At 42.3% G+C, this 13,814-nt stretch overlaps 1 protein-coding gene across 2 annotated transcripts in view; it reads right to left on the minus strand.

Moving 5' to 3' along the window:
* Nucleotides 1-13,463, minus strand: part of Top6bl (TOP6B like initiator of meiotic double strand breaks) — an 80,252-nt gene extending 66,789 nt beyond the window's left edge. Inside the window, exons 1-3 of one of the 2 annotated variants that reach the window (XM_076563984.1) lie at nt 13,308-13,463; nt 11,123-11,261; nt 6,416-6,469 (exon numbers count right to left, since the gene is read on the minus strand). In XM_076563984.1, the coding sequence (XP_076420099.1) occupies nt 6,416-6,469; nt 11,123-11,261; nt 13,308-13,337 (223 nt within the window). In that variant the 5' untranslated portion in view covers nt 13,338-13,463. Of the gene's footprint in view, nt 1-6,415; nt 6,470-11,122; nt 11,262-12,297 lie in introns of both variants that reach the window. The other variant, XM_076563990.1, reaches the window with a different exon arrangement.
* Nucleotides 13,464-13,814: the final 351 nt, after the last annotated feature.

Raw genomic sequence — 13,814 nt, forward strand, 5'->3', positions numbered from 1 at the left:
TCTAATTATCTATCTTAGTGACTGTCTTAGGGTTCCTATTGCTATGATGAAACACCATGACAAAAGCAACTTGAGCAGGAAAGGGTTTATTTGGCTTAGATAACTCGAGTCACCATTTATTGAAGAAAGTCAAGGCAGCTTAACCAAATTGTTTGCCTGGGAGGAGGAGGGTTGCTGCTTACTGGCTTGCTGCTCCTTCTGGCATGCTCAGTCTGCTTTTTTTTTTTTTTTTTTTGGTTTTTGGTTTTTTGAGACAGGGTTTCTCTGTGTAGCTTTGCGCCTTTCCTGGAACTCACTTGGTAGTCCAGGCTGGCCTCGAACTCACAGAGATCCACCTGGCTCTGCCTCCCGAGTGTTGGGATTAAAGGTGTGCGCCACCACCGCCCGGTCTGCTTTCTTATAGAACCCAGTACCACCAACCCAGGGGTGACCCTACCCACAATGGGCTTGGCTCTCCCACATCAGTCAGTAATTAAGAAAATGCCCTACAGGCTTGCCTACAGCCTGATCTTATGGAGGCATTTTCTCAATAGAAACACCTGTCTCTCTGATGACTCTAGCTTGTAGCAAGGTAACATAAAACTAGCCAGTACAGTGGCCATTGCTCCTGAAAGTCAAGAGGATTATTCTAATTGATAGGTGGCATTAAATCTTTGTGGGTTTTGTTGTTGTTGTTTGTTGAGACAGAGTTTATCTGTGTAACAGCCCTGGCTGTCCTGGAACTCACTCTGTAGACTAGGCTGGCTTCAAACTCACAGAGATCTGCCTGCCTCTGCCTCCTGAATGCTGGGATTAAAGGAGTGTGCCACCATGCTCAGTTTGTTTTGTTTTTAATAAGCAAATGGGAAATCATTCAGGGAAGAACCTAAAAGCACTTAAAATATTTTTAAAATTTATTTATTTTTACTTTATGTGCATTAGTGTTTTGCCTGCATATATGTCTGTGTGAGGATGTCGGATCCCCTGTAATGGGGGTTATAGACAGTTGTGAGCTGCCATGAACCCGGATCCTCTGAAAGAGCAGCCAGTGCTCTTAACCACTGAGCCATCTCTCTAGCCCTAAAAGTACTTTTTGTTTGTTTGTTTTTCAAGATAGGGTTTCTCTGTGTATCCCTGGCTGTCCTGGAACTCACTTTGTAGACCAGGCTGGCCTCGAACTCAGAGATCCGCCTGCCTCTGCCTCCTGACTGCTGGGATTAAAGGCATGCACCACCACCACCCGGCCTAAAAGCACTTTTTACATTTTTTTTTCCCTGAGCTGAAGACCGAACCCAGTGCCTTGTGCTTGCTAGGCAAGTGCTCTACCACTGAGCTAAGTCCCCAACCCCTAAAAGCACTTTTAAATTAACTTAATAAAGTTATATATTACAAAGGCATAATTAACAAAAAATGAGTTTGTTAAATAATGAAGAAAAAACTGAGAAATTCATGCCTCTTTTAAGAAGGCAAGATTTCTAATCCTGGAGAATTATAAGAATGTTGACATTATTAAAATGGAATCTTAAAGCAGGGCAGTGGTGGCCCATGCCTTTAATCCAGCACTCAGGAGGTAGAAGCAGGTGGATCTTTGTGAGTTTGAGGCAAGCCTGGTGCACAAATTGAGTTCCAGGACAGCCAGGGCTGTTACACTGAGAAACCCTGTCTTGAAAACACAAAACAAAACAAAAAAACAAACAAACAAAAAACCAAATAAAAAACAACAACAACAAAAAGAATCTCGAAAAACCAAATAAATAAAAAGGAATGACTACATCAAATAGCAATTTAGGAACATATGTTACACACATTTCAGAGTAACTCCCAAATAGTTTATTTGACAAGCTATTCCATTGGTGGTTAGCAGACATGACAGTGATGGAAAAAGAAAAAAAAGTGTTTTCAGTATAAAAACAATAAAGTTTAAAAGAGGAAAAAACTGGTGAGTCAGCTCAATGGGTAGGTGTCTGCTGTTAAGTCTGAAGCCCTGAGATTAATTCCTGGGGCCTACATGCTGGAAGGAAAGAACTCCTGTAAGTTATCTTCTAACTTCCACATGTATGCCATGGCATGTGCATCTCTTCCCTGTCCTACACCCTCCCCTCCTCTCTCTCTCTCTCTCTCTCTCTCTCTTAAGAAAAAAAAGCAGGAGGCCGGGCGGTGGTGGTGGTGGTGGCGGCGGCGGCGGCGGCGGCGGCGGCGGCGGCGGCGGCGGCGGCGGCGGCGGCGGCGGCGGCGGCGGCGGCGGCGGCGGCGCACGCCTTTAATCCCAGCACTCGGGAGGCAGAGCCAGGCGGATCTCTGTGAGTTCAAGGCCAGCCTGGGCTACCAAGTGAGTTCCAGGAAAGGCGCAAAGCTACACAGAGAAACCCTGTCTCGAAAAAAAAAAAAAAGAAAAAAAGAAAAAAAGCAGGAAAGCTGTCTGAAATGAACATAACTAGAGGAAGAAAGGCATACTTGTGATGGAACTTCGAGGACTATCTTCTGGGTTACCACAAGAGCTCTGTGAACGAAGCTCCAGAATCCTGTCACACAATATTTTATTTTTGGGGCTGTCTCTCCTTTCTATCACTTCATGGCAAGTTTACAGAATAAAAGCATGAATCGTCAGAAACTGGAGAAGGATAAAAGAAAACAAGCCTACAGAGGTACGACACTTGGGAGTTGCCTTGGTCCACTGTTTATGACCTCAGTGTGAAGTACGAGCCTAGCTGTAGAAAGTGATCTGGAATGCCTGGAGAGAAGAAGGCGAGGGGGTGAAGACACAGAAGCTGGGCTGTTCCAGCAGTTCAGCTTCCTTAGAGAAGAGAGGAACCTTATTCAAGCACTGACAGAAATCAAGGAAGGGATGCAGAGGACAGTGTGGTCACACTGAATTCAGAAGTATACCACCAATTCTGAAAGATATACAACCCTTTAGCATTTGGACCCAAATGATTAATGAATCAGCTGCCAGAAACTCCCTGATGAAGCTAATTAAACAGTGTAAAGACAGTGGACCAATTTAAAGCAGTTTGCTAACAGTGTTACAGGAACGTTAAATAAATAATAATAGTAATAAAGGCATAATTAATGATGCATAAGCCAAGGAGCTAAGGGATTTGAGTCTTAGTCTTGGCCAATTTCCTTTGTGAGCTTCACTGAGCAATTTTTGCTACTAATTAGTATGAATAAATAGCATTATGGAGTGGAGGTTAGTATTATAAGCCCTAACAACTGAAGAATTAAGCTGGAGTTGGCTACCAAATATGACTGACAATGAACAAATGATTCAATTTTTGTAGTGTACTTGATCTATAATATTTCATATTTGTACAAAGAGCCACTCACTCTTTATCAAAATTGTTTGAGCTTTAAAAATTGATAGTTAAATATAAGCCACTATGACACTATCTAAATTTTGTATTAGTTTAAAAAATGTGATTGTTCAATAAATGATACTTGATGCCTCCTCCCTACTAGTTACAATGGCAATAAACTGACTCCTTTGTTGTTATGGGGTTTTCATTTTTCAAAGCACTTTCACAAATATTAGATGAAGCAGCCTTACCTATAATCTGTCCACTCCTTGCACAAGCACATTAAGCATGAGTTGATGTAACAGAAAATCCTATTATTACTTTGCCACTGCTCATAACATAGTCCCTCTGTCTGCATGGAATCTCTACTTCTTTCAAAGCATTTTCACACATATCAACTGGAGCAGTGGCATTAGAAATGACCTTTCCACTCTTTGTATCATCCCATGGAAACAATCCCAAAAGGAAGAGCAGCTAACAATAAGTAAGAGAAATGATTTTGCGGCAACTGATCCATGATTCTTTTTTAGGAGGAGAGGAGATTGGGTTTTTTGAGACAGGGTTTCGTGTAGCCCAGGTTAGTGTCAAATTCACTAGGTAAACAAGGATGTCTTTAAACTTCTGATTCTCCTGTCTCCACTTCTCAAGTGCTGTGATCATAGGCATTTACCACCATGTCCAGTCATAACCCATGACTCTTGAACTTGGATTCAGATCTCCCCAAAAGTTTTGGAATCAGAGCAACTCTTCAAGACAGTAAGTTGATGCCTCCTTTCTTCCAGGATTGCTTAGGAGGCAGTAGGGCAGAGAGATTAAAATATAAGTATGAATTGAGCTGGGAATACAGCTCAGTTGGTAGTGACTTGCTTAGCATGAAAGAGGCCATGGGTCCCATCCTAGCACCTCATAAACTGGGCATGGTTTCTCAAAAACAACAATGAAAAAATATAAGTATATGGGCTGGGCATAATGGCACATGCCTTTAATCCCAGAATTCAGGAAGCAGAGGCAGGTGGATCTCTGTGAGTTGGATGACAGCTTGGTCTACAAAGCGAGTTCCCAGGACAGTCAAGGCTACATAATAGAGAGACTACCTCAAGAAACCAAAAACAAACAGACAAAACTCTTCTGTATGAGCACAGGCCTAAAATGTAATAAATTTTCACTAGAATAATCACTGTGATTATCACTAAGGGAAGAACATTCTATTCAAATTTTCACAGAATATCTGTTCAGGAGCTAAAAGAAAAAAAAAGTCCTTTAAGGCCAACTTCTACCTGAGACTGTGTCTCCATAAAAATGTTATAACACAGCCTGGCGGTGGTGGTGCACGCCTTTAATCCCAGCACTCGGGAGGCAGAGCCAGGCGGATCTCTGTGAGTTCGAGGCCAGCCTGGTCTCCAAAGCGAGTTCCAGGAATGGCGCAAAACTGCACAGAGAAACCCTGTCTCAAAAAACAAAAAAAAAAAAAAAAAAAAAAAGTTATAACACATTAACATAACAAGAATGGTTTTATCCTCATTGTCTCTTTAAAAATTAGAACTTGGGTTGTGTAAACAGAAGGTTTCCTTTCCAGGGAAAACACTCCAGTTCTAAGAGCAGTTTATACCCAAGTTTAGCTACTATGCAACCTTGAGTGATAGGTAGGCACGCTGCTCTCTCGGAAAAGTGGGATCTGCTGCTTCCCCAAACATGGTCTGCCTCCGTGGGTGTGGTCAGTTGTCCCAAAGCCTATTCACTACAGGTACTAAGAAACTCAAATCTCAATAATGTTGGTATGAAGGAGAAGAAGAAAGGCAAAAATTAGATGCTTGATAACAAACTAGTAAATAACTACTAGAAACCGCAAAAAGATCTGGATATTTTCTTCATAAAGTTTCAGATCAGTTCCTATGAAAACTTTAAATAAAAACTCATTTTAATTTAATTTGTAATTTAAATAAACATTGATTGCCGGGCGGTGGTGGCGCATGCCTTTAATCCCAGCACTCAGGAGGCAGAGCCAGGCGGATCTCTGTGAGTTCGAGGCCAGCCTGGGCTACCAAGTGAGTTCCAGGAAAGGCGCAAAGCTACACAGAGAAACCCTGTCTCAAAAAACCAAAAAAAAAAAAAAAAAAAAAAAACATTGATGATTAATGTCACTCTAACCCCCTGTTCAAATTATGAAAATATAACTAGCAGAATAAGATGTATGTGTCTAGGTATAAGAACCTGTAGCATGCACATAGAGTATTAAAAGTAAAATTCTTAATTTTTAAATTTAAAAAAATTAATTTTAATGAGTGTTTTGTTTAATTTTAATGAGTGTTATGTGCATCATAAGCATGCCTAGTGCTCACAGAGGATAGAAGAGGGAGTTGGGTCCCTAGAACAGAAGTAATAGACAGTTGTGATCGAGTTCCAGGAAAGCCAGAGCTACACAGAGAAACCCTATCTTGGAAAACAAACAAACACAAAATAAATAAATAAATTTTGTTCCTAAACCATACCAATGTTGACATATATTTTCTACATATAAAGAATAATATTACTATATTACTACCAGGAAAAACGTTTTATGGTACATTTCTTATTTGAATTATACAGGAACAAATCCTCTTTTATGTCTGGGAAACTTCTGCCTAAGTTGTCCAGAGAGTAGTCAGAAAAGCTACAATTACCTGGATATCATGTCCATTTCTGCAACTATTCAGTTTTATTGTTCCAGTGGAATGGTCAGATAAAGAGTAGGATAAAGTTTTACATGAGACATACTTACACTGAAAATGAGTGCCTGGGCTGAAGAGATGGCTCAGGGGTTAAGAACATGCACTGTTCTGCCAGAGGACCTGAGTTCCGTTCTTGGCACCCCTGTTGGGCACCTCACCACCACTAGCATCAGGAGATCTGACTTCCTCTCTGAACCCTGCAGGCACCCACACACATGAGGTACACTTACAGAAACATACACATAATTGAAAAATAAAGTGTATCTTTAAAAAAATCCTAATATTTATCTGAAAGTCGAATTTAAGTGGGTAGCCTATATTTTTATTTACTAAACCAAGGAATTCTATCTTTCAGAATAAATATATTTCAGAAAACACCAAACTCATTGACAGAAAGAGATTTAGTCTCTTGGAAATTAGGTAATTGTTTACCTTGTAGAAACTTCTTGAAGACCAAGCCACCATGAATACTTCCTGTAGAAGCAACTGTAAGAAAAAAAATACAAAAAAAAAAAAGTAAAAATCTACAAGTAAGTAGATTTGACTTTAAAATATCAATGGGCGCACACCTTTAATCCCAGCACTGGGGAGGCAAAGGCAGACAGATCTCTATGAGTTCAAGGCCAGCCTGGTCTCCAAAGCGAGTTCCAGGAAAGGCGCAAAGCTACACAGAGAAACCCTGTCTCGGGAAAAAAAAAAAAAAAATATATATATATATATATATATATATATATATATATATATATATATATATCAATGGAACTCTGAAAATGCTGCTTCTAGGCTGGAATATTACAAGGACCTTATTAATGAGTTCACTATAAACAGAGGGCAGAAGAAGTACTCTAAGGTACAATGAACACGTGGGGGTTGATGATAACCAATGGCAATTCTTTTCACCTATATTTAGCACCTATAACCAATACCAGGACTGTTCCGTTTAGATGCTGTTATTCTTGAAAGAACAGGATTATGAAAAACTCTAAACTGCAACTATTGATCAGCGTACATGATGCCAGTAACTAACATTTGAGTGTAAGACACAATTAAAACATTGGCCCTTTTGAACCAATTTTACTCTGAAATAGAAGATATTTTGCCAGTCAATTGGGTTAAGAATTATTTGTACCTAGATAACTAGATTTCAAAGAGCTAAGGTTTTTTGTCCTCTTTTTAAACTGAATTTAATTAGAACTTTACCTCCTCTTTTCAGCATCCTAGAGGCTGGCCCTCCCTAACCCTGATGCAGGAGAAGCTGGTCTCTGAATATGCTGAAGTATGAGCCTCTGTGACAAAAACCAAAACTGTCTTTTAAAAAATGGGTGTAGTGAATCTAAACACAGAGCAATGAGACAACTAACACTCCTCTTTCCCTTGCGTCAGACATGCTAGCTGTTAGGCCTTTACCCTTTAAGGTGCAAGATTTGACCACTCTAAGAGCAAAGACATAATGATGTTGATATTGAACAAAAATGAAGTTTCTGCTGGGTTCCACCCTCCTGAATGCTTAAGGGAGATGCAAGATTGTAAAACATTGGTAGCAAACTTCTGCCCTCCGGGGTTCTCCTATTGTGCTGTAAGCCTGTATTTAAGACCTCTTCCTCTCTGGAGAGATGGCTCAGAGGTTAAGAGCACTGACTGCTCTTCCAGAGGTCCTGAGTTCAAGTCCCAGCAATCACATGGTGGCTCACAGCCATTAATATGTAATGAGATCTGGTGCCCTCTTCTGGTGTGCAGACATACATACAAACAGAACACTGTATACATAATAAATAAATAAATCTTTAAGACCTCTTCCCTCCTTCAATAAAAAAACAAAAAACAAAAATGAGGAATTTACCATGAAAATAAGGGAGAAAACTTTAAAAGCCACTATCTAAATAATAGAAACTGCTGTAGAAGAACCACAAACAAAATTTCCTACACCCAGGGGCTGGAGAGATGGTTAAGTGGTTAAGTGCACTGACTGCTCTCTAAGAGGACCTGGGTTCAAATTCCCAGCACCCACATGGCAGCTCACAACTGTCTGTAACTCCAGTTCCAGGGGACCCAACACCCTCACTAGACATACAAGCAGACAAAACACTAATGCACATAAAATAAAAATAAAGGCTGAGCATCAGGCACATTGAAAGAAAACTGACCCCAGCAAGCCACAGGACTGTGAATTTTCAGAAGCATGAAGATCAGCAATTGCTGCTTACTCTTCTCTTCCTAAGCACAATTAGACTACATTTTATAGGTTCCTTTGCAAGTGCAGAACAATTATGACAATAAGACTAAGTCCAGGCCAAAAGAATGGGAACAGAAGTAATTCATGTAATTTCCAAGCCTAGTCTTAAAAATATTATAAGCCTTGTTCTCATTCTCCATCCTTAGCTGAATGGATAAATATAGATGGCCTAGGGGAGCATGAAGCCACAAGACTGAAATATCTTGGATTCTACCTTAAAACAAATACATTCCTGTACATATACATCACCTGGTGGTAAAATAAAGGAAAAACAAACATCTCATGTGCTAAATAACTGAAATTTCAAAATTTTATCTATTATATCTAATAATGCAAAAATAAAGTATTACATAAGCTTACAGGGAGAAAAAGAAAAATAAGCCATATACAGAATAATCGTAAAGACCAGAATTTTTAATAGCTACAGTAGAGTTACTAAACAAACACTGCAACATCATCAAAATTCTGAAGAGATATTAATTCTGACTTAGAATCCTATTCTCTGACAACTATCAATCAGGTATGGAGTGAAGACATTTTTAGAAATACAAGGTCTCGAGAAATTTACCTACCCAACACTCTTTGTCAGGAAGCCACTACAGCCTAAGAGCCATCAAAACAGTGAGTAAGCCAAGAAATAGAGAGGCTGGAATTCAGAAAACAAAATCCAACACAAGAGGAAGTAAAGCAAGAGCCACCTAGAGAAACCCCCAAAATAAATAGCTCTATACACCAGAAACAGAAGGTATCAAAACTAGAGCAGGTTGGAGGCCATCATGGAGGCTTATACCTGCAATCCTACCACTCAGAAGGCGAAGACAAGAGGACTGCTATGAGTTCAAGGCCAGCCTGGGCTACCGAGTGAGACCCTTTCTCAGAAAATCAAAACAAGAGATTGGAGCTGTAGCTCCGTAGAGTGCCTGCCTCGTGTTGTGGGTCCCCAGCAGCACATAACCCAGGTGTGCCAGCATACACCTGTAATTCTAGCACTCTGGAAGTAGAGGAAGGAGAAGCCCAAGCTTAGGGTCACCCTTAGCTACATGTTGAGTCATAGGCCAACCTGGGCCACATGAGATTCCGTTGAAAGTCAGTAATAACAATGCCTTTAAAAAATTTTAAGGGCCTAGAGAAATGGCTCAGCAACTAACAGAGCTTAGTTCTCTTACAGAGAACCAGAGGTCAGTTCCCAATTGGACAGCTCACAACTTCTATAATTCCAGCTCAGAGGGATTCACACCTCTAGCCTCCTTGGGCACTGGCATTCACATGCACATACCTACACACAGAAACACACATACAATTAAAAATAAACCTTTTCTAATGAAAAAGATATTACAATACAAATATGTTTAGAAACAGGTAATATTAAAACAATAAATATAGTTAAAAGTATTAGTCTTTAGGAGGGAAAAAGTCAGAGGGCTGGGCTATCTCATAGCTCTCTTGGTGTGTGTGTGTGTGTGTGTGTGTGTGTGTGTGTGTGTGTGTGTGTGTGTGTACCATCTGGGTGTATGTGCAAGAAATTGTGTGCGCGCATTCCTGTGAAGGCGAGAAGTTGATATTGTGTTTCTTCCTTAATTATTTCTTTACCTTATTTTTCTCCTTCTTTTCATGTGTATGTGGTATTTGAGTATGTGTGTGTGCAGGCATTTGAAGGACCAAGACTGATGGGAATCTTCAATTGCTCTTCCATATTCTATGAGGTGCTGTCTTTAGAACCCTGAGCTCACCATACATGGCTAGTCTCACTAACCAGTTTGCTCCTGGCATCCCTAGTCTCTCTGCCTTCCAAGGCTCAAATTATAAGCAGTTCACCACACCACATCTACATAAGTTCTGGATATCTGCACTCTCAGCCTAAGCTGACCTGGAACTCATTATATATATGCCAGGCTGAACTCAAATTCACAGCAACCCTCCTGCCTCAGCCTTGCAAGTGTTGTGACTCACCATGCCTGGCCTGAACTATCTCACTACTAAAATTGTGTGCCTCTATAACCTATAAAACCTAAAACAAAGAGCATTTCCAAAAATTAATGAGGTAGATCTCTATATGTTAACACAAAACACTGCCCACTTTTACTAAAAAGCACATGAGACTATAATATACTAAATTCATTAAAAAAATTTAGTAGCCGAGGGTGGGGTGGGGGGGTGGCGCTTGCCTTTGATCCCAGCACTTAGGAGGCAGAGGCAGGCGGATCTCTGAGAATTCAAGGGCAGCCTGGTCTACAAAGAGAGTTCCAGGACAGCCAGGACTGTTACACAGAGAAATCCTGTCTTGGAAAAAAAAAAATCAGTAACTGCACACATACACAGAAAAATCTAGAATATATACTGGATGTTAATAATTATTTCAGGGAGTCAGATAACTAGAAAGTCTCACACTCCATAATATGTTTCTGTAATGACGCACTATTTTTCTTGACAGCCTATAAACTGCATGAAGATCAGAGATAACGAAGTAGAACTATCTGTGCCAGACACGCTGAGGAAGTCCATTATGTTCAACACGCCTATAGAACTGGGTTTCGTGATAAGAGCTCACACCATTCATCATTTCTTTTCTTTCCCCTTCCCTTTATTTTTGCCTCCTTTGCAATTGCCAAAGTCCATACACGGAAAACTGTAAAGCTCTATAATTTTGTGAAAGAGTAACTGAAAGAGCAAAAGCAAATTTTGAGCAATTTTAATTTAAGCCGGCTATCGAGTCTCATAATAAGAATAATTCTTTTTATCTTCCCTATATCGAACATTTACAAGTCCACTACCAAATACTTGCTACAAATCACTTTGGCTTTATAGCTACACTAGAAAAGACTGTGACAAATTGGAAACTTTACATAAACTACGGCATGCATCAGGACAAAGCAACCGAGAGCCGGTGACTGTCTTCCTCTACTTACTAGTTATTGCACAATGAAGAGAATTCGGCAAGTGCCTAGAGCTCAGTGCTTCTATGGAAATTGTTAGCTGCCCTTCTAGCAATGCATCCTTTGACAGTCCTGTTTCAGACTTCCAGCGAATTAGTAAGTATCTCAAAATCTGAAAAGAAAGAACACAATTCAAATAAAACACCATCTTTAAAATCATGGTCCTAACGAATTTGTATGACACAGTTAAAACTCTAATATAAAATACTGTATTCCTGCTTATGAAATGTCAGATTTACATTTGTTCAGAGCACAGCATTGTATCTAAACACACAAAAAAAATAGCTGGGAAGTGACATGAGTAGACGGTCTAATTCAACATAATGCACACCAAGACAGAAATTAAGGTTAGCTTGTGGGTAAGTTCATCTGGAAATGAACTAAAGAAAAATTAAACAACAGTTTTTGTTTTTATTTTCTCCCCAAACAGAAGCCAACTATGAAGAAGAGTGGCATCTAATTATGAATCATCTTTGCCATTCTAATGAACATTTTTGACTGCCAGAATGAGAGAACTACTTAGCCATGCTGGAGAGAGCCGGGAGGGAGGTGGTGGTGCACACCTTTGACACCAGCACTTTGGAGGCAGAGGCAGGTGGATCTCTATGAGTTTGAGGCCAGCCTGGTCCAGAATGAGTTCCAGGACAGCCAGGGCTACAAAGAGAAACCCTGTCTCAAAACACAAAACAAAAACAAACAAGCAAGCAAACAAACAAAAAATACCGGAGAAGGGCTGGAGAAATAGTTCTAAGGTTAAGATCACTTGCTGTTCTTACAAAAGACCAGGGTTCGGTTCCCAGCACCCACAAGGCACCTCACAACTTCTGTTTGCTTTGCAGACAAGGATGGCTTGAACTCACAGATCCACCTGCCTCTGCCTCCTAAAGACTGGGATTAAAGGTGTGCACCACCACACCAGGCTGAAAAGATTTATTTTTATGTGCATGAGTGTTTTGTCTGTATACACGTAAGTGTACCACATGCTCGCTGCCCACAGAGGCCAGAAGGCAGCAGCATTACCACAAGGGTGCTCCCAATCGAAATCCAGGCCGCTGCAAGGGCAACAAGCACTCGCCACCCCTTTTTTCTTTTTTTTAAGACAGGGAGTTGGAGTAAATAAATTAGGGAACTAAGATCCTGATTTGTACCAGAGTTCGTGAAGACAGTTTCCAGGCACTTCTACAATGTAACAGCTTCCTTCACATTATCTTCTGATTTCCTGTGCGCCCTCTGTTCAGATTTTTCCAGCGTCTTTATGTATAATGATAGCAGTTGGGAAAAGAATGCTGGCTGGTGAGTCAGAGCCCTGGGTTCCATCCCAGGTTCTGTCATCAGTAAAATCTAATCCCCCAACTTCCTTTGACGATGACAAAGAAGACAGGAGGACCACGAATATTCTAAGTTATCTCAGAGCCTGTGACTCTGTCTATTGTCACCTGTGCAGTGTCTTTAGATCTGGGCTAAGTGCCCCATTAGGTAATGGTTGCAAAGTTCAGCCATGAAGTGAACACACGTTGCTAGCGGGCACCAGGTGTTCATTCAGTGCCATCTTCCAGAACGAAACAGTTCTCAGTCCACAGGTAAGAGGAATCTAGGATGAGCCCTTGGATTCAACCTTTCGTCATTCAGCCCAGGACTCTGCACCTCACGGTGGCTGCCCCGGAAGTCACATCACACCTTGTCCTCGTGTTCCCATTTTACACGGACTGGTGCCTCCTTGCCTACCATCTGACTCCCTTGTCCACCCTTTCATGGCTGCACATTTCCTTCCCGCCCTCCCAAGCCCCCTCTCTACACAGAAAACGCTGGGAATCGAGTCGGCCGCCGACTTCCCTCTCAGAATCGTCTCAGGCTTGGCGAGCCTTCGCCTTCTCAGCTTTCGGCGGTGGTGTTAGCTCGCGCCAAGGCAAGCCCGGAATACACTGGCTCTTCGCAAAGGCCCCACGAGGGTGACGGACAGTCCAGCACCTCCATACCTCGGGCCTCACGCCCTCCCCACAATCCCAAAGAAGGAGGGACTTCAATTTTTCTAGCCACAATTTTCACGGCATTTTCTCCTCCACCTCAGGCAATGCCAGATCCCTCCGCCCCAACGTTGGGGTCTCCTCGCAACGCCCTGTCCTCAGAAAAGTATCCTTCTCTCCCTTCCCAGCATCACCTCGCAGACAGCCAAAGCCGTCCTCTCCATTCTGGAGGGAGAGCTAACTGGCCACAACCTCTTCCTCAGCTCTGGCGTCAAGCGGGGCTAGCGCTCCGCCACCGACCGCCGCCAGCCCGGTCCCTTCCCGCCCGACAGCGCGGCCGCCACGCCCCCAGCCCGCGCGCCTGCGCACTGCGGGAGCCGCCCGGGGCCGCCCGCACCCGTGGGCGGATGGGTGGGAGGACAGGTGGTGGCAGAGCTGCCAAGGTTGGAGGCGAGCCGGGAAGAGGCCGGGCGGTGACTCCTCCTGGGGAGACTTTCCCACGGTCTCGACCAGACGCGGCCCTCGGCCCTTTTCAAAGCGCTTTGACCGCCCTCGGCGTCTTCCAGGGCCGGTCCCTGGAAAGCGGCGGCTGCGCAGTGCAGGATTCCCAAGCTGGCTCTAGACCCCAGACGGCTTCGCCTTCTGTTCTGAGGGCGGTGCCCGGGACCAGACTCTGCTTCCCACATCTAACAGAGGGAAAT

Source organism: Peromyscus maniculatus, chromosome 1 (assembly GCF_049852395.1).
Source record: "Peromyscus maniculatus bairdii isolate BWxNUB_F1_BW_parent chromosome 1, HU_Pman_BW_mat_3.1, whole genome shotgun sequence".
Classification (NCBI taxonomy): Eukaryota; Metazoa; Chordata; class Mammalia; order Rodentia; family Cricetidae; genus Peromyscus; species Peromyscus maniculatus.